Genomic DNA, 20,485 nt, shown 5'->3' on the forward strand with positions numbered 1-20,485 from the left:
TGGTGGTTGTGTAGTCAAGCTATGCAAAAAACTGGAATTTGTTTTATAAACAAGGATCGCCATGGACTGCCAGATTTTAACTGCATAATACTATCTTGTTTCATTTTATGTTTAATGAAACAAAGTTGTCGGTCATTTGTAGCCATCTTCATGTGTGAGGAGTGGGTCTAATTCATTCTTGTTCTGTATCATTAGGTGGTAGGAAGAACATTAAAGCCAGGGAACCCAAATTCTATTTTCGGCACCTTCTCTAACTAGTTAATAAAATCACACTTCTCGTTGCTTCAGTTTTCTATCTATTTAATAGAGATGATACAGTGACCGCTGCTTACCCCAAAATATAAGATGTGTATAACAGATAGAGTTGTACATATTTCTTGTTGAATACAAAGCAAATTGTTTATTAAGACTAAGAGTTGGCCGGGCGCGGTGGCTCAAGCCTGCAATCCCAGCACTTTGGGAGGCCGAGGCGGGCGGATCACAAGGTCAGGAGGTCGAGACCATCCTGGCTAACACAGTGAAACCCCGTCTCCACTTAAAAAATACAAAAAATTAGCCGGGCGAGATGGCGGCGCCTGTAGTCCCAGCTACTCGGGAGGCTAAGGCAGGAGAATGGCGTGGACCCGGGAGGCGGAGCTTGCAGTGAGCTGAGATCCGGCCACTGCACTCCAGCCTGGGCGACAGAGCGAGACTCCGTGTCAAAAAAAAAAAAAAAAAAAAAAAAAAAAGACTAAGAGTTAATCATTATGGTATCTATGCTTACCAGTTTACTAGTTCAGGGCTATGAACCATGAGATTATTTAGTAAATGTTGAGGTGAGTCGAGGGCTTGTACGTAAATGACTAATGCTATCACAAGATGATAAATGAAGGCGCGATGAGATGCATGCCAGCAGATCCCTCCAGGAGAGGGATGTTTAAAGCAGCCACTTTCTCTGGTAAACAAGGAAGAACAGATTATGCATCAAGGATTTCCTAGGCAGCTTGGCTCACAGGAAAGCAAAAGAGAATTTCTTAACTGACATGTTCACGTGGGAAATAATTGAGACAGATGAGCTAGATGAAGCAAAGGAAAAAGAGAAGGCAGTGACTGATAGAAAGTTTAGGACCCTGGGCAGGGTGCGGTGGCTCATGCCTATAATCCCAGCACTTTTGGAGGCTGAGGCAGGTGGATCACCCGAGGTCAGGAGTTCCAGACCAGCCTGGCCAATGTAGTGAAACCCCATCTCTACTAAAAATACAAAAATTAGCCAGGTGTGGTGGTGGGTACCTGTAATCCCAGCTACTCAGGAGGCTGAGGCAGGAGAATCGCTTGAACCCAGGAGGCAGAGGTTGCAGTGAACTGAGATTGTGCCACTGCATTCTGGCCTGACAACAGAGTGAGACTCCATATGAAAAAAAAAAAGAAAAAAGAAAAGAAAAGAAAAAAAAAGAAAGAAAGAAAAGAAAAGAAAAAAGAAAGTTTAGGACCCCAGTGGCTTTATGTTCTTTTGTTCAGCACCCACCTTCTGCCAAACAAATGAAAAATACTTTAGGTGTTTTTGGGAAGGCTGTCATCTAGAACACTTACAGATTACAAACCAACGTTAACTGCCGTTTCATTAAACCAGTGGTTACTATCTTATTTTAACCCAATGGGGAAAAAATTTCCTGAAATAAGCATGATTACACTTTTCCAAAGGACTAAATCTTCCTTATATTAACATTCCATTAGTGTGTATTAAGAAGGAAAAATAATTCTCCAGGGCTGCTGTATGTTTTGAATTGCCTAGCCCTGAGAATGCTATGGATAGACTTGTTTGTTTGTTTGTTTTCCCCCAAAGCAATGTATTGCTATTTCTCTTGTACTTCTTTGTCTCAAGAGCTAACAAGAAACAGGTTCAAACACAGTAGAAGTTTCAAAAGAGTCTGGTAATGAATACACCTACAAAACCTACTTATCAGAAATGGTTTCTCCATCTGTGGTTATTTTCCTGGCTTATTTATTTGAATCTTTAGATTTCAGAATAATCAAAGACAAATATTTTATTAATTTTAAGGATGGCCTGGCTCTTCCTGTTGTATAGCTTCACCAAAGTAATGACAAACTCATGCTGCCCTAAAATTTCCTAATGAAATAAAGTTGAATGATTCCTTTTAATTTTAAATTTGAAAAGTATCTTGAGCTGGGCACAGTGGCTCACACTTGTAATCCCAACACTTGGGAGGCCAAGATCGAGGATTACTCTAGCCCAAAAGTCAAGAACAGCCTGGGTAACATGGCGAAACTCCATCTCTACTGAAAAATACAAAAATTAGTCAGGCGTGGTGATGTGCACTGTAGACCTGGCTACTAGGGAGATCGAAGTGGGAGGACTGCTTGATCCTGGGAGGTGGAGGTTACAGTGAGCTCCAGCCTGGGTGATAGAGAGAGACTGTCTGGGGAAAAAAAAAAAAAGAAAAGAAAAAGAAAAGTATCTTGGATAAAGGGCTGTGCTTCTTTTCATATCTTGGGTTAGGTACCTTGGCCACAAGAGAACTTTTATTAACACTGCTCCATCTTTGTTGATTTGGAAAATTAAACACTTACCATTAGCAGTGGAAGCATTTGCACATTGCATAATATCATGGAGCTTTTAGGGCAGGGGGGATCTTGCTTGTCATCTAGTCAAATCATCCTCCCAGTTCCTTACATCATTTATAGCTTTCTGCCTAGTACAGCATAATGACTTTGTGTCTGCAGCACAGTAAGATACCTTGCAACTTCCGTAGTCTAAGGAAAATGAAAGTTATGAGTCAAAATAGTTTGAAGTCAAAATAGTTGGCCATAGCCTGTTACAAATCAAGACAAAATGTTACTATATTGACCTCACATTATTAAGGCACAAATTCTCCTCTCCTGATCCCTATGATTTTATATCCTCTGAGAGAAAAGTGAAACTGGCTTTTTAAGATCTCACTTTATATTATCAGAAAATTTGAGACAAATACAAATCCTATCTTGCAGCTGAACACAATAAAGTTTACGTTGAGGAATATTAGAAATACCCACCCACCCACCAGCACCTGACATGTGTTTTTCCCCCATGGGAAAAATTTTTTTCTTCTCTGTATTTATTTTCATTGCTAATCAGTCTCCAAGAGAATTTTTAGGAGTCTGAATTCTGAGTGAGAAAAAATAGCCCCAGGGCCTGAATTCTAGATCCTCCTTTTGATGTAAACCAGATCATAGTAGACAGACTGGATGAGGGTATGTTTTATCAGCATATGGCAAGGTAAATCTCTTGAAAACACTGCCTTTACAAAAACAAAAGCCTGCCAGCACTATATTTTTTTAACTGGTTCCCACTCCCCTCTATTTAAAGATAAAGATGGGAATGTTGTTTTGCCTTTCAGCATGAGAGTGGCCACTGTGCGCAGACACCCCAGCAGGTTGGAAATGTGCACCAGCAGGGGCCTTTCTGGCACAGGTCCCAGTGTAAAGATGCTAACCATGCCTAACATGTGTTAGGGGACAGTGACCTCATTTTCAGGGATGAACTGAGGTTACTTCCAAGCAAAATCCATGCAAAGTCAGCCTTGTAGCAATCAGAGGGAATCCATGGAGCCAGCCCCTTTTACTTCAGTTGGTTTTGATAGTGATGATTGCTAATACAAGCCACCTTTAGAAATTTAGAAGCATTTTTTAAATTGGTTAAGTAACCACCCCCTTTTACTCCTCTTCTGGCTGATTTATGGATGAGTAGTGCTGGTTTATTTCTAATAACTGGATAGCAATTAAGTAAAAAAAGAATAAAAGCTTAATAATCTGAGGTCTTTCCTAGCTAAACTGGTTCAAGTTTTTTCAAGCTCTTGCCATGAAAAAGACACATAAAATTCCCCTTTGTTTAAGATCTCCACACCCAAAACACATACTTGAAAAGAATGCATATGCTGACATAGACCAATCTCTTAAAAAGAGAAATACCAATCTCTTAAAGATCCAAGGTTTTTACTGACAGGCAGCAGATTATAACATGAATGTCACCATTGTTTTCATTTGTGTAATTGGTTGCATTCTTTTGAAATTGGTGGGAAATTAGATCACTGTGCAAGATATCTATAAAAATATCAGTGCACAATATCTTACTCTAAAATAACTGGCAACTGAGTGGTCACAATCGGGATGGCCATGTCCCAGTGATTCAGCTCTGGTCTCATAGGGAAAAAAAATCCACCCTTTGGCTCCCCTCTCATGTGCTTGGGCAGAGCTACAGCTCTGTGTCCCACACCAAAGTCTTAAACACAGAAGAATGGGCCTTTCAAGTCATTTGACTCATTTTTTTATTGGCAGTTATCTTACTCTAAACAAACACATTTTAGATTTTGAAAACTTCAAGTCCCCTTTCTGATGGAGAATAATTTTCAAACTCATGTTACTTTGTTCAAAAATTACTTCTCGGTGCTACCAAGCAAAGCCTCTCATCTTTAGTTTCTGGCTATAAAAGTTTGCCTTTAAAAGCAGGGGGCATAAGACTGGGCACTGTGGCTCACACCAACACTTTGGGAGGCTGAGACAGTCAGATCACTTGAGCCTAGGAGTTTGAGACTAGCCTGGGTGACATGCTGAAACCCATGTCTACAAAAAATACAAAAATTAGCCAGGTGTGGTGGTGTGTACCTAAAGTCCCAACTACTTGGAAGGCTGAGGTGGGAGGATCACCTGAGCTACAGCGAGCCGTGATAGTGCCACTGCACTCCAGCCTGGGTGCGAGAGTGAGACCTTGTCTCAAAAAAAGAAAGAAGGAGGGAGGGAGGGAGAAAGAGAGGAATGGGGAGGGGAGAGAAGGGGAGGGGAGAAGAAGAAAGAGGGTTGCACAAGCCAGAAACTGTGGATTGCTTGAGCCCGGGAGCTTGAATACAGCCTGGGCAACAGACCAAGACCCCATCTCTTATAAAAAAAAAAAAAAAAAAAAAAAGCCACGGGCCCATAGATGAAAAAGGTCAGGGAGGTAATTATGAAAGTCCCAAGAATTTAAGAATCTGCCTTGAGATCTTAATCTTGTATGTGAAATTAAAAGCCTGTCAGTACACCTTTAGAATGCTTCTTTTTTTTTTTTTAATTTATATATTTTTAGAATGCTGCTTATATCACACTTTCTTGTCCATTCCACAGCTAGCCCCCCAGGTCATCTTACCACATTGTCACATACAAACATATTTTCACAGTAACCTACTTCAGTGGCTTTCTCCTTTGGTGAAGGACAACTTAATGTGCCACCGAAGGAGATCGGCTTGAACTGCATTGATCAAAACGTCCCATCTCAGACCAATTGAATCGGAATCCCTTGGCTGTGGTGGGGTGTGTGTGTATGTGTGTGTGTGTGTGTGTGTTATTCCTGCCTGGGAGATCCTTGAGGCATGGGGGGGTTGACAACAAGGACCCACAGATCTTATCTCCATTTCCTCCCACACTCAACTCTGATGTCAATTAATTGGGTCAATATATAGCTTTAATGTGATGTCTTTTCACTCCTCAAAACTCTTTATTTCCTCCCAGTATCTTTATGGTGAAGTTAAATCAGATTTATCTGGGGTTCCAAACCTCTTCTGAACCTGTCGTTTTCACCTACTCCCCTCTCCCAGGGGAGTCCCCTTTGAGTAGAGATTGTCTATTCACCATTCCTCAAACCTCTCTGGCTCTTTATTTCTACCTATCTTTTCTTCCTTTTATTCTCACTGACCAAATACCCTGTTGAAATCCTGCCTCCTCCTACCAGCTGTTTTCCTGGCTGTTTCCAGGATGCAGAATTGGCCCTTCCCAATGAGCTTCTCTGACTTTATCAACTTCTGTAGGTTCATCTACTATGAATTCAGCCTCCAGTGTGCACAGCTAGATTTTAACGTTATTGAAAGCTGCATCCTCAAGGTGGAGGAAAAAGACCTACCTAAAAGAGATTATCGTCCATCTTTGTAGGATATGTGATCCTAAGCAGAACAGACCAAGTGCTGTAGGAGTCCAGAGCAAGAAGGGGTCATGCCTAGTGCTTGTTAGGGAAAGTAGCAAATACAAAGGGATTTTTGAGCTGGACCCAGAATTTAGTAGGTGAGTCTGTTGGCCAGAGGCGGGGAAGTGAGGAGGGTTGGTTAGCATTACTAGCAGAGCATTAGTGCTATTGCCAATGACCCAGGTGAAGTTGCAGTGCCAGGAAATTATAGGGGGCAGTTGAGGAATAAAAAGATATCTAGGTTGCTTTCAAGACTAGTGTTGATTCATGTTTTGTTTCAGGCTGGAAGTATGTGTTTGGGACAGGTTTTAAAGGGCCTGTGAGCCTATGCCATAGAAGTGGATATTATGGTTTAAAAGCAACAACATTTGAACAAATGAGATATGGCATAAAACAGCAATATATGAAACAGATAAGGGTCCACCTATTTGGGGTGAAACTGAAGATAGACACACAGAACTCTGCTGACTGAGCCCTACCCTTGATCTCAGTGTTTCTACATTTTTGGGCTCCACGGAGCTCAATTGGAAAACCCCTGGTGTTGAGGGAAGAGCCTGGGCTTCTTATCAAGCAGTCTTGCGTTTCATTCCTTGCTGCTTACTTATTAGTTATGTGACCTTGCACAAGCCACTTAATTTTTAAGAAAGTTAGGTTTCTGCTTCTGTAATGAGATTCCTGTTTTGATTGAATACTTAAGAAATAAATGATAATGCATGTATAATAAGACATAGTACATAATAATAATACATGTAAAATGCTTAGTGAGGTCCCAGGCATATAGTAGGCACTCATTTAATTGCAGCTATTTTCCTTGTCTTGACTTTCTTTGAACCCTCAGTGACTCTTCATACACTGTTCAGTGCTTCTAGCAGATTCAATTAGTGCCAACTACAATCTCCTGGAGATTTTTTAAATGATCTGGGCATTATATAGCAAGGGCCTGAACTGGCCAGGGAGCAGGATGAATGAGGAAAAAGAGAGCGAGCATATTTTCAGCTGCAGGGAAAGCTAAGAAGTTAGGGAAACAACAAAAGCAAGTCTTTTGGAGTGCATCTTTGAACTGGCATTTTAAAAGTAAGAGGCCTGTAGAGATTTAAATATATATATATATATGTGAAAGCAAAAACTGTTTTACTTGGTTGTGTGAATACAGAGTACAGGACACAAAGCCTAGGATTTGCCCAAGGTGGATAGTCTAATAAGAGACCCCACATTAACCTGGGCCCCAAATGGTGAGCCCCCAATATAAGAATGGACAGGAAAGAAACCCACCATATAGAAGAGACAGGAAAAACACTCCTCTCTCCATTTGTCACCAGATGAAAGGGAAAAAAAATCTGTCCTGAGAATTTGTAACCATAAAGAATCTCTCATAGCTATACCAATTTGAGATCTAAATTTATCCGGGTAGTCTTAACAAAAATGAAAACAAAAAATCTCAAGCCAAGCATTTATTTTTAAAGTAATCTTGAGTTGATAGTGCCTCTAGGCAACTGACAGAACCAATCTCAAATTTCTGTTTGGAATACGACAACATTAACCTGGGCATTAAAGAATTACCAAAGATTAATTTCTAAGGAATATGAGATCACAAGAAATAGTCACAAGCCACAGAAATGTAAATTGGTGCAATCACTTTGAAATACAGTTAACTAGAAATTAACTAGTAAAGCTGAATAAGCATATACTGAGTGATCCAGCATTTATGATCCTAAGATTTAAAAAACTCTTGCCCTTATATACCCCAACTAGTGCCAGAATATTAGTGGCAGTATCTTTCATACTGAGTCCAAACTGGAAACAAGACAAACATCCATCAACTCTACAGTGGATAAATACATTGCACTATAATCATATAATGGACTCTTCTACGCTAGCAATTATAAATTACCCACATATTACATCTCAACATGGATGACTCTAAGAAGCACAACATTAGACAAACAAAGACAGAATGATACATAATATATAATTTTACTTATATAGAGTACTGAGACTCTTGAGTACTAAGTACTAAGACTAAATCAATTATATAATATTTAGCTTAGGGAGGGGTACATAAATGTTAAAACTATAAAGAAAGGCATGAGAGTGATTAACTAAAACAGGATGCCTTAGGAGAACCACTCAAGAAAGGACTCGTTGGGAGTCTTCAAATCCACTTGTAACTTGCATTCTTGAGTTGAATAGTGGGTACGTGGTTGTTCATCTTATGATTTTTCTTTAAACTGTTCATATATGTTTTATGTATTTTTAAATGTATGATATGCATCATGATAAATACGTTTTTTAAAAAAAGGAGAAAGAACTAAAAAAGTCCCTGAGACAGAATATTGAATCATATGTGTACACATAACTTCTGGAAGGGGGTTTGAGGGAGTGAAGTAAAAAAGGTAATCAGAGAGTTACACCAAGATTGCATGCCTGGGTGGCTAGGATAATCTTGGGATGTTTAAATAAAAACAAGGAAATCTATTGTTCATATTTCTGTCATTAGCATCTCATTATCTGGTTGCAGGCAGATGCATTATATATTTCAGCACACTTTTGTTGTTGCTGTTGTTGAATGAGGGAATTGTGGGCCATGGAAATGTCTGGGGGTGAGGATGAGCACTATGTGGATATGGAGTGCTGGGCTTAGAGAGAGTGGTGGGAGCCATGGAAGTGATTAGGTCACCTAGAAAGAACATACAGGAAGAAAAGAAATACGAGTTCTGAACATTTTCAGTGATGGGTTGACGCAGTGAGGCACAGAAGGAAGTGAACAAAGAGATGACAGAAGAAGCTCAAGACAAGATTTTCAAGAAAGAGAAGGTGATTGGTACTGTCAAATGGTTCAACATTATAAGAGGAGAAACTTAAAAGTCATGGAACTTGATGACTGGAAGGTCATTGGTGATTTTATACAGAGAGACAGTATTGATGAGTGAGAGAAACCATATTGCCAGAAGTGCAAATATGAATTTGTATTAAGGATATAAGTCAGTGTGAACCTAAACCAATCTTTCAAAATGTTGGATATTTAAAGAAGAACTTATAAACATCTACTTATTGAGTGCCTAGCTGTGCACTCACATTGTTAATTACTTTACCTGAATTATCTAATTTTATCCTAATAGTAGGTTATTTTATTCCCATTTGACAACTGAGAAAACTGAGGTACATATATATTTTCAAAAACTTGCCAAACACTAAGAGGTAGAATAGCTGAAATATAGATTTGGGCTGTGTGATTCCAGTGCTTTGGTTCTTACCTAGTCCACTGCACTGGGAAATAGAGGAGATCATCACTTACAATGGAGTGCTGGTAGAAAAGTGGAAGGAAACTTTTTTGTATTTTGGGCTTTGTTTTGTTTTCTGTGTTGGTAGGCAGAAGGCAGGGCACCAGTAGAAAAAAGGAATTTGAAGTTTACAGGAAGGATCATCTGACCCTTCACATGGCTCCCAGGTAGCTGGGAAGATGGGGTAACATGGAAAGATTAGAGAATTGGCACATCAAGTACAAAGAGGCTCCTGAGATTGCCCTCGCCCCCCAGACAGGTTTAGAAGCAAAGGAGCAGAGCTATGTTATGTACTTACTGGGTCTCCAGTCTGCATTTTTTCAGTTGATCCACTGTTAGCCTGATCTTGAGTCTCATAATAAACTGAATGAGGAAATTCTGATCCATGGAAGATAACCTGAAAGTGCCTAAAATAGTTAATTCAACGGATGGATAGACAAACGGATGGACTGATGGAAAATGAATGAATGAATGAGCTAAGAATTCTCATTTGGAATAGACCAAACATGTAAACCCTTTCTTAGAATGCTGATTAATAGCCTAGACTCCAGAGCCAGACTGAGTTTGCATCCCTGCCATCCACAAGCTCTGTGTCCCTGGGAAAGTCACTCATCCTGCAGCTCAATTTTCTTATCTACGAAATGGAGCTAGTAATAGTACCTACTTGTGTTAGTTTGCTAGGGCTGATGTAGTAAACCACCACAAACCGGGTGGCTTAAAATAACCGAAATGTATTCTCTCACAGTTCTGGAGGCCAGAAGTCCAAAATCAAGGTATTAGTAGAATCACACTTCCTCTAGAGACACTACGGGAGAATTCTTCCTTGCCTCTTCCCACTTCTGGTGGTCCTTGCCTTGAGGTAGCATTAACTCAAGTCTCTGCCGCTTCCTTCACTTGGCCATCATCTCTCTTCTGTGTCCATGTGACTTCTCTTCTTACAAGGTCACCAGTCATTGGATTTTGGGCCCATTCTAATCCTGTATGACCTCTTCTTAACTAATAATATCTGCAAAGATTGTATTTCCAAATATGCTCATGTTCTGAGGTTCATAATGAACATCGATCTTGGGGAGACACCATTCAACCCGCTCCATTACTTAATGGAACTGTTATAAGGATTACATAAATTAATATAAGGACTTATAAAATTAATACATATTAAGTGATGAATAATATAATTAAGTTAATATTAAGTGCTTGTAATCATGTCTAACTTATAGCCAAAAGTATGAAGTATTACCAATGTTGGCACTTCTGAAAATGCTTATTCTTTCCAATAACTGCTTTCTGTTGAATAATATCAATATTCCACTGCCAGTAAAGATGCTGAGTTACTAGATTAATTCATAATAGTGCTTGACTCTATCCCTGAAGCTATTTCCTTGAAAAACATACATGATTCATATTTCTAGTAAAATGACTAAGTAGACAGGATACTAAATGGTAACAAAATAAGCTTCCATTTTCCAAATTCCTCAGATTTTGCTCACCCAGAGGGAAAAAAGTGTTGAACAACCTGTTCATATTCATTTTTGTGCAACTAATTCCTTAGGCAATGGCTTTGTCTGTGTAACTTTCCATGTGGCAGAGCCCAACTTGTCTTTGAACCTAATTTCCTCCATAGTAGTTTGTTGTTTTTGGATGCATCTTAGATATAGCATCAAAAGAGACATTGTTTTGATACAAGGTTATCAAAAGGTTAGAAAAACAAGCTATAGACTGTGTTAAGGGTAAGTCCTAGTTATTCCATGAAATGATGGCAACGAGATACAACCCACTGATACTGAGTCTAGTACAAAATACTGTGTTTTTTACATGAAGGATATAAACAACAATGCATAAGTATTATATACTCTCTATGGGAAAAATTGGGGGAAAAATTGTTAAGAACCCAATATTTGCCCTGCCACTTATGCAAGGTGATTTTAGAGGAGAGAGAGTAAGAAGCTGTGAAATGAAAGCAAATAATTCATTATTTGTACCACATTCATTTTGTTCACCAGTGTGTATCCAGATATTGACACAATGACTAACACATAGTTGACATTCAACAAATATTTGAGGAAGGAAGATATGGCATATTGCTTGCCGGTGGCTAAGAGTAAAAGGAAGAACTTATTGGGGGCTTTATAATGTCACTTCCTAAGATGTAAATTTTCTTCAGGGCAGTCTTCATTCCCCTCTTCTTGCTTTTCTCTACCTTTTCCCCTTTTATTTGAAGTGTATGGTTGTTATGGTTTTGGTGTGGTAAGCATGTTGGTATGTAACAGAGCCAAGGAAAGTGAAGAAAATTAATTTCTGTTTTTGCTTGTACTTCCTAAAATTCTGAGGCGGTCAGTTAGCTATCTCAGAGAATTGTTTGATATCAGGATTGTTGAATGAAATAGATATAATGAAGGCATCCACCAGAGAATTTGTATCAGTAGAGCAGGAATTCTTAAATGCAAGCTCATGAGCAGGCTTAGCGCTCCTGAGCCACATGAAATTATGTGCAAATTGTGTATGCAGATGTAGATTTGGTGTGGGTATGTGCAATTGTTGAAAAGAGATAATTCGTTCACCATCCTTTATTAGTCTCGGAAGAATCCAGATCCCAAATAGGTAGAGAACCACTGAATTCAAAGATTTGTTTTATACTGATTTTGTTTTGTTTTAGAGGTTTGGATGGGAAAATTCTGAGGAAACTTGAGAAAAAATTGGACAGTGTTTGGAATTATTAAATCTTTCCAGATAAGGGATCAATTCAAAGGCTTTTCTTCTTGAATTACAACACCTCCTTTTTAACTTCTTTAGCTGCTGTTGTTATGTACTCCACGTTGGAGTTTGGGATGCTTAACTCACAGTTGTTATCTCTGGCAGTTGAAATAGCCAGGCAGACTGATGTCATTTGTTCCCAGAACGGCATCAGAGCCCTTCTGGGCAAATTCACTGATAAGTCATTGAACAGGCACAAAGAAGATGATATTTTATGGTGCAATGAGCCATCCTTGCATAGCTAATTTAGTTCTAACTGAACTTATAAACAAAAAACTAACCTCTAAATAGTGAACCTCTTTAAAAACTGCATTCTGTTTTTCTTTAAATCCCTGGAAACTTTGATTTGTCCTTTGTTTAACTTGAACCTTTATCTCCTATCATCTGCCTAAACCTCTGCTCTGATTAAATTATTTTCATGCTTATCTCAAATTCCAATTTTATGTTATTTTATGTAATAGCTATGTGTGCTCTCAGACACCTGACTCGGTGACTTAGTTTATCTGGTATTCACCTTTGTATCTATCAGATTCTCAACTTAAACTGCTGCTGCTACTGCTAATAAAGCCTCCTGTATTATTCCAGGCGATAATTTGATTAATAGTTATTTCCACCCAATTTACTTGTTTGTTGATTCGTTCACTCCCAAAACACTTATAGGCACTTGCTATATGCCAAGAATGCTTCCAGATGCAGGGGAAACAGTAAGATGAATATTACACATGGAATCACATTGCCTTGTGCTGTGTCAAGGCTTGTGGCAACCCAAACAGGCCAAAGAGTTAAACCTCCTTAAGCGTACGATCTTTATGTAAGTTGGGTTACTGTTTATTTAAAGCAGTGGTTCTCAACTGGAAAGACTTTGCCCCCCTCCCCCAAGGGACATTTGGTAATTCTGGAGACACTTTTAGTTATCACAAATAGGGTATACCACTGGCACCTGGTCAGTAGAAAATGCTGGTAAACATTGGACAATGAACAGGTCAGTCCCCTACAGCAAAGAATTATTCAGATCAAAATGCCAATACTGCTGAGGCTGAGAAGCCTCAACTTAGAGGCACAGTAGTGATTGAGAGAGGCTCACTACTGTAAAAGAGAAGGGGGCAGGTGACTCCAGAGGCAGTGGCCTCGCCTCTGACGTTCTGAGCAAGTTGACTCTTAGTGAATTGACCCACACTGGAACCAAAGACCCTTCTGAGGGGTAGAATTTTTTTCTTCTCAATTACATTTCCATGAAAGAATTAGCATTCCTGTCTTAAAGACGGGCATCTTGGCTGCTTTCCAGTTGCCTGCTCCTTAGTCTGCCTCCTCTGCATATTCTGAAGGGGCTGATAATTTAGGGTGGAGGAAGGACAGGCATACCAAAATCTGTGATGTTGTGTGGTAAATACAAAGAGAGTTCAATGAAATTAATACTGGGAGCACTGAGAAACTAAACTCCACCTGGTGGGTCTGGACAGGCTTCACGGATGAGGCGGCATTTGAACAAAGTCTTTGAAGGCAGTGTTTACCATATGGCTGATAGAAGACACTTTTCTCTTTTAAGCCATACCCTGCATGATTGCATTTATAACTGGTGACAAGATGTATTTGGCTGCTCTTTCAGGAAAACCTGCTTTTGTATTGTACTGTATTAAGCAATACTTCTTTACGAATTTTGCAGGCCCAGCTTTGCAGTGTCTTTCCCTTCACCATCTTTCTATCAAAGATTTCAATAGTAGGTGGTTTCAACTATGAAATTATAGATGTGAGAGTTTAGCAGTAGTTAAAAGTTGCAAGCTTTCAGTGAGTGAATTACACGTCTTGTAGTTTTAAAGTTTTATATATATTTCTTCCTTTCTGCTGCTGCTCCAACATACGGCTATGTACTGTAGGAAAATCCAGTAGAACATCATTGCCTGTAAATTTCTGTTAGACTATTAAGTACAACATAAAATGGGTTAAGCATGGTGGCTCATGCCTATAATCACAACACTTTCGGAGGCCAAGGTGGGAGGATTGCTTGAGGCCAGGAGTTCAAGACCAGCCTGGGAACATAGCGAGACTCCGTCTCTAAAAACTAAAAAAGTAGCCTGGCATGGTGGCGCATGTCTATAGTCTCAGCTACTCAGGAGGTTGAGGCCAAGGATCACTTGAGCCCAGGAGTTCAAGGCTGCAGTGAGCTCTGATTGCACCACTGCACTCCAGCTGGAGCAACTAAGGCCTTGCCTCTAAGAAGAAGAAGAAGAATGCCGTTTTGAATCTATTAATTGGAAAAATTGCCGTGGTAGATATGGATAAAAGGAATAGATGTTACATTTCTGCTACAAGAAAATAGCGAGGTCTTCATAATGTAATTATCGATAACTTACAGAATTTCTCTTTTCCCTCTGGAAATTATGTGTTGATTTAAGGTGTCTGTACATTACAGGAAATTTTCTCTCTCAATTCGGAATGAACTCTGACATCACACAAGGGATAACATTGTACCCCTGAAGCTAACTTCTAAAAAATGCGTCCTTTTCTTGGTTCTTTTTACAAAGAACTTTTATTCATATTTTCATTGTTAGAAATAAGAGTTCAATTATTTTAGTTTGGGCCTTAAGCTGGGTAGTTTATAAACATGCATATTAGCTTCTTTTTTCATCAAAATGTTTTTCTTTTCCATTTTAGTCTGATGCCAATGCAAGTTACTTAAGAGCAGCGAGAGCTGGACACCTCGAAAAGGCCCTCGACTACATAAAAAATGGAGTTGACATCAACATTTGCAATCAGGTTAGTTGGAGTTATTATTGAAATTTTACTTAAAATTCTAAAATCCAGACTTCAAAGTCCTTAAAGACTTAATTTTTTTTGCGAGTTTTTTTTTTTTTCCGTTGAATTTTATCAGCTTGTCATTGTCAAATTATTCCCTGTTAGAGGAACATTCAGAAATGTCGGCATATGTCCCTTAATAATTAATTTCTAAAATTTAGTAAACAGTGATAACAGAACAACCCATCTAGTTTTCAAGTACTTTGATTCCTAATTCAAGATTCAAGTTCCTGCACTGCACACATGCAAGTGGTCATCAGGTGGGACATTGTAATAGCTCAGGAGTCCTTGGTAGACTGTTTACTGCTCTATTTTCAGCCTGCTGAGTAAAGCCTTTCCTTTACTTTTAATCAGAATGGGTTGAACGCTCTCCATCTTGCTTCCAAAGAAGGCCATGTGGAAGTTGTTTCTGAGCTGCTACAGAGAGAAGCCAATGTGGACGCAGCTACAAAGGTCAGTATCACATATCTAATGCTTTTTGTACCACTCACTATGGTCTATGAGGATTCAGCCCTCAGTAAGAATGGGGGCACAACTCTCATAAGATATTTGTCAAATGTGTTCTTTTTGGGAAGAACAGAAAAATTCAAAAGGTCGATGAGTTGATAAATCTTGACTTTCATTTCACAGAAAGGAAACACAGCATTGCACATTGCATCTTTGGCTGGGCAAGCAGAGGTGGTAAAAGTCTTGGTTACAAATGGAGCCAATGTCAATGCACAATCTCAGGTAAGTCTACAACTCCATGCTGTAGACATTTTGTTATCATTTAGAAACAATGTTCTTTGGGTAAGGTGCCTGCTTAGTTCACATGTCCTCTAAGAACACAATATTTAAGAACTGTATTTAAAAAGTTATATTATTGCACACTTTGGAAGGCAAAGGTGGGCAAATCACTTGAGGCCAGGAGTTTGAGACCAGCCTGGCCAACATAGTGAAACCCTGTCTCTACTAAAACTACAAAAAAATTAGCCTGGCGTCATGGCACATGCCTGTAATCCCAGCTACTTGGGAGGCTGAGGCGTGAGAGTCACTTGTACCCAGGAGGCGGAGGTTGCAGTGAGCCGAGATTGCACCACTACACTTCGGCCTGGGTGACAGAGCAAGACTGTGTCTCAAAAAAAAAAGTTAAATTATTGCAGATTATTTAAATTCATGTGTGTTTTCATTTGTTTTATATATATATACATAATATATATATCATATATATATATGATATATATTGGAGTAATAACGTTTTTCCAGAAAGGAATGATGTAAAATTGAATAGCAGCAAGTATGGTACTTTGAGGGAGATACAGACCAGCTTACTACAATAGAAGCATCATGCTTTTAAATGGATGTTTTTCAAAATACCCCAATAACATTTTACTGAAATATGGCTAGGTAGTTTTAAGCTCTGAGATAGTGGGAAAATTCTTTAATCCATTTTCATTTATTTTATTATTTTCTCAAGGGAGGAAAAAATCGACCTCCTACTTTCAAACATCACATCCATTATTGACTAATGCTTAGACTAGCCATAGTTTTGAACTGGCTTGGCAATGTTTGGGAGAAGCTGCAGTTGAAATAAAATCCTAATCAGTTCTAATTTCAATTTGTACGCATTCCACACTCATGATGCAGTAAGAGAGAAGAACATGTGAAATTCCCTGTTACTTACAGTTGTGCTTGGAGTTACCAGCCACACATGGCACAGCAAAGCATTTCCCCCTTCATCTGAACACCTGCCCTCATATGCCTTCTGAACTGCATTGTTCTGTGGATGGAATAAGTAATGACATGACCTTGCAGAGGAATGGAGTTTCTATGATAATTCCTGGTAACAACTCTTCAGTAGGAACTGTGATAAAGAGTAACAAGCAATGATGTCAACTCCATTTAGGAAGCAGCACGTAAAACAGTACAGAAATATTAATATTCAAGACAGACAGCATCTCTGTTGACATGAGATTTTAACCTGTAAGCAATATTTAATAGCCAACACAAAACAGTGTGAAAAGAGCCCCTTACTCTTCTTTACTATAGAAATTCTCCTTATCTTAAACATAAAAATGACATTGAGCAATATCAAGTTCTCATCTTATAAACCAAGGCTCTATAAACTAGGAATTTGTAGATTTTAAATTATTTTTTGTCAATGGCTTGATCTTAGGTCTTAACAAATTAACTCTTTCTTTTAGTACTTAACATTCCAGTAATCATTTAGTCCTACTCTAAGAAAGAAATTGAATTGACTAAATTGTGATTATAAAGAATTCTCTTAAGTCCTTAATACTTTATACTAGATATACAACAATGATTAACAATGTTTGCTGTTGAAAAATCTCAAACTGCACAGTCAAATGACATCCCCTACTCTTCCCTCCTTTGCTGTCATTATAATATAAAATACCAACTGAATTTATAAAGAAGCAAAGTCTGTTTCCAATAATATTTTAACTACCAAAGTATTTTAAATGAACAGATTTTCCTAGTGGCATTTGCAAAGGTAAGACCCTTTAGGTTAGCTAGTGCCTCCTTGGTCTTCCTGGGTACTCTGATATTCCCTATGGTGGGAAAGTCGGATCCTGACAAAGTTAGACAGTACAAGTATGGGACTTTGGATATGGTTCAGCTTGAGCCTCTGTGACCTTATATTGCACCTCTAATCTAACTGACCTTCACAAAAATTAGTAACATATATGAATCAATGCAAATCTTTCACCATGCCCTTAACATCTTAATTAAGAACAGCACTTTGTGATGTGCAAAGGCTGACCATAGAACATTAGAATGAATAGAAAAATTTCATAGATGAAATTTAAGCCCTTCTCCAAATGAAGTCATAGGTTATTTTATTTTGATGTGTATTAGACAGCATGCCTCAGTACTATCTACAAAATTATAAGTCTGCAGATTTGCATGCTTATAATAGCACCACTATAAACATTCAGAGCAGAAGGTATTGAATATATTGGATAAAATCAGACTTCAAATAGCATACTCATTCCATCTTAAGCTGCTCTGCCTTTTGAGAATTTAATCTGTTGTTGCTACAGAAAAGAAAATGCAAATTGGGCACCCGTATATTCCTTTTTAGCTAGCTTTGTTTTGGAAATGTTCTAAGTTAGGAATTATAAAAACAGTGGTGTACTTTTTCCTCTGATTTTGAAATCTGACCATTCTCCAACCCACGTGTTATTTCACAGCAAACAATTATGGCTCTACGTTGTCTAATGACAACACATTGAGTTAATGGTGCCTCAACCTCTTTGAGCTAGGGGGTGTTGGCAATATTTTTGTTCACTCTTTCCAAAGGACACTTCTGATTTTCTCTCTAGAATCATAAGTAAATGGTATGTATGGGTTCTCATGTCTTGACCATTTCTTGAAAGATAAAATTTGTAATTTGGGGTGTTATTTGAATTACGGGAACAGAAACTAACTTAAGCACAAGAGGGAATTTGTTGGAATTAGTTGAGGAACACAGAGAATGGAAAGCTAAAGAAGCTTTCAGAAAGCTTTGGAAACCGATAGCTGGAGCGGAGAGTGGGAGAACATAGCGAGAAGCAAGAGAGTAGGATTGCCTTGACCTGGTTCCTGCAGGTCAATCAAAACTGGAGAGGGAGAATCAAGGGTGGACCTAAAAGAGAAAACAGAAGATAGCCTGCATGTGTGTCTACCCTGTGATTAATGAAGGGCAAGCTTCTTTGTCTCAGTCCATTCCGGGACAAGTCCTACCTGCATAATGGGGAATAGGTAATTCTCTGAAAGAAAATAGGGGTGACATTGTCCTGAAGGGGAAATGGGTGTGTGGGCACTGATGACCAAAACTAAAGCAAAATAAAACAAACACCCATGCACTACAAATGACTACTATAAAATTGAAATTTCCACCATGAAACACTCACCAAAAACATTTTATCAATATAGATAGCAGAAATAGCATAAGAAGGCCAAGCACAGTGTTCATGCCTGCAATTTCAGCACTTTGAGAGGCCAAAGCAGGAGGATCACTTGAGGCCAGAGTTTGAGACTAGCCTCAGCAACCTAGTGAGACCCTATCTCCACAAAAATAAAAATAAAAAAGCCAGATGTGGTAGTGCATTCCCATAGTCCTAGCTACTCAGGAAGCTAAGGGTGGAGGATCACTTGAGCCCACATTATGGCTGCAGTGAGCTATAATCACACCACTACACAACAGGGTGGGCAATAAGAGCAAGGCCCTATCTGTATTAGTCTGTTCTCATGCTGCTAATAAAGACATACCGGAGATTGGGTAATTTATAAAGGGAAGAGGTTTAATTGACTCATAGTTCCACATGGCTGGGAAGGCCTCACAATCATGGCGGAAAACAAATAAGGAGCAAAGTCACGTTTTACATGGTGGCAGGCAAGAGAGCTTGTGCAGGGAAACTCCTATTGATAAAACCATCAGATCTCATGAGACTTATTCACTACCACAAGAACAGTATGGGGGAAACCGCCTCCATGATTATCACCACCTGGCCCTACCCTTGATACCTGGGGATTATTACAATTCAAGGTGAGATTTGGGTAGGGACACAGCCAAACCATATCACTATCTCTTAAAAAAAATGAAAGAAATAGTATCAGACCATTCAAGGACAGATATTGTATGATTCTGTATGTATAGAATATCCAGAATAGGCAAAACTGTAGAGGCAGAAAGTGCATTAGTGGTTACTAGGGGGAAATGGGAAGTGATTACTAAGGCATGTAGGGCTTCTTTTTGGGGCGATGAAAATATTCTAGAATTAGATAGTGGGAAAGGTTGCCCAATTTTATGAATATACTTAAAGCCACTAAATTGTACACTTTAAAAAGGTGAGCTTTATGATATGCAAATTATGTATCAATAAAAAATATTTTTAAAATCAAAAAACAAGCAAGTATGTAACCATTCAGAAAATGACCAACTTTCAGGTAATAATCTTAGGATGGCAAGCACTTGAAAAGAAGGTGGAAGGCTATTGTGGAAAAGGAAAACAATTAATTACAGGGCTGCATCTTGCTGTGGCTCTTGTCTACAAATATTTCTAAGTAGTCCTAATTCTGTGCATCTCAGTGTCTGTCATTGTAAAGCAGGGCATGTGGAATGATTTCAGAGTTGTGCCTCTTAAGAATAATTCTCGAGAAGTTCCAGGTCTGTAAGTAAGAAAGCATTACCTTAAAACCCAGTGCCTGAGCCTGGGCTTTCTTCATGGATCCTGAAATGGTTGGTTCTGGAAGGAAACTGTGAGAACAGTGGACACTCACTACAGCCAGACATGTGTAGATAGACTAGTGTTTCTTAGGCGATCTTGGACCACAGCAGACCTCTATCCCGAAGTTGAGAGCGAACTGGCATTACTTGTCTTGACATAAATATCTTGTTGATATTCATGTCTGAGAGAAAAATGCTTATTTTGGAATTAAAAAAAAAAAAAGGCTGGTTGTGGTGTCTCACACCTGTAATCCCAACACTTTGGGAGGCCGAGGCAGGCGGATCATGAGGTCAGGAGATCAAGGCCATCCTGGCCAACATGTTGAAACCCCACCTCTACTAAAAATACAAAAATTAGCTGGACGTCGTGGTGGGCACCTGTAGTCCCAGCTACTTGGGAGGCTGAGGCGGGAAAGTCTCTTGAACCTGTTAGGTGGAGTTTGCGGTGTGCCAAGATTTCACCACTGCACTCCAGCCTGGGCG

General features: G+C 39.1%; 1 protein-coding gene across 1 annotated transcript in view; it reads left to right on the forward strand.

Annotated features, from left to right (window-relative positions):
* The window catches only part of ANK3 (ankyrin 3), a 366,065-nt gene that overhangs the window by 100,675 nt on the left and 244,905 nt on the right, over window positions 1-20,485 (forward strand). Inside the window, 3 exon segments of the mRNA XM_017855490.1 lie at window positions 14,653-14,754; window positions 15,148-15,246; window positions 15,424-15,522. Of these exon segments, the coding sequence (XP_017710979.1) occupies window positions 14,653-14,754; window positions 15,148-15,246; window positions 15,424-15,522 (300 nt within the window).

Source organism: Rhinopithecus bieti, unplaced genomic scaffold (genome assembly GCF_001698545.2).
Source record: "Rhinopithecus bieti isolate Rb0 unplaced genomic scaffold, ASM169854v2 scaffold_39703, whole genome shotgun sequence".
Lineage (NCBI taxonomy): Eukaryota > Metazoa > Chordata > Mammalia > Primates > Cercopithecidae > Rhinopithecus > Rhinopithecus bieti.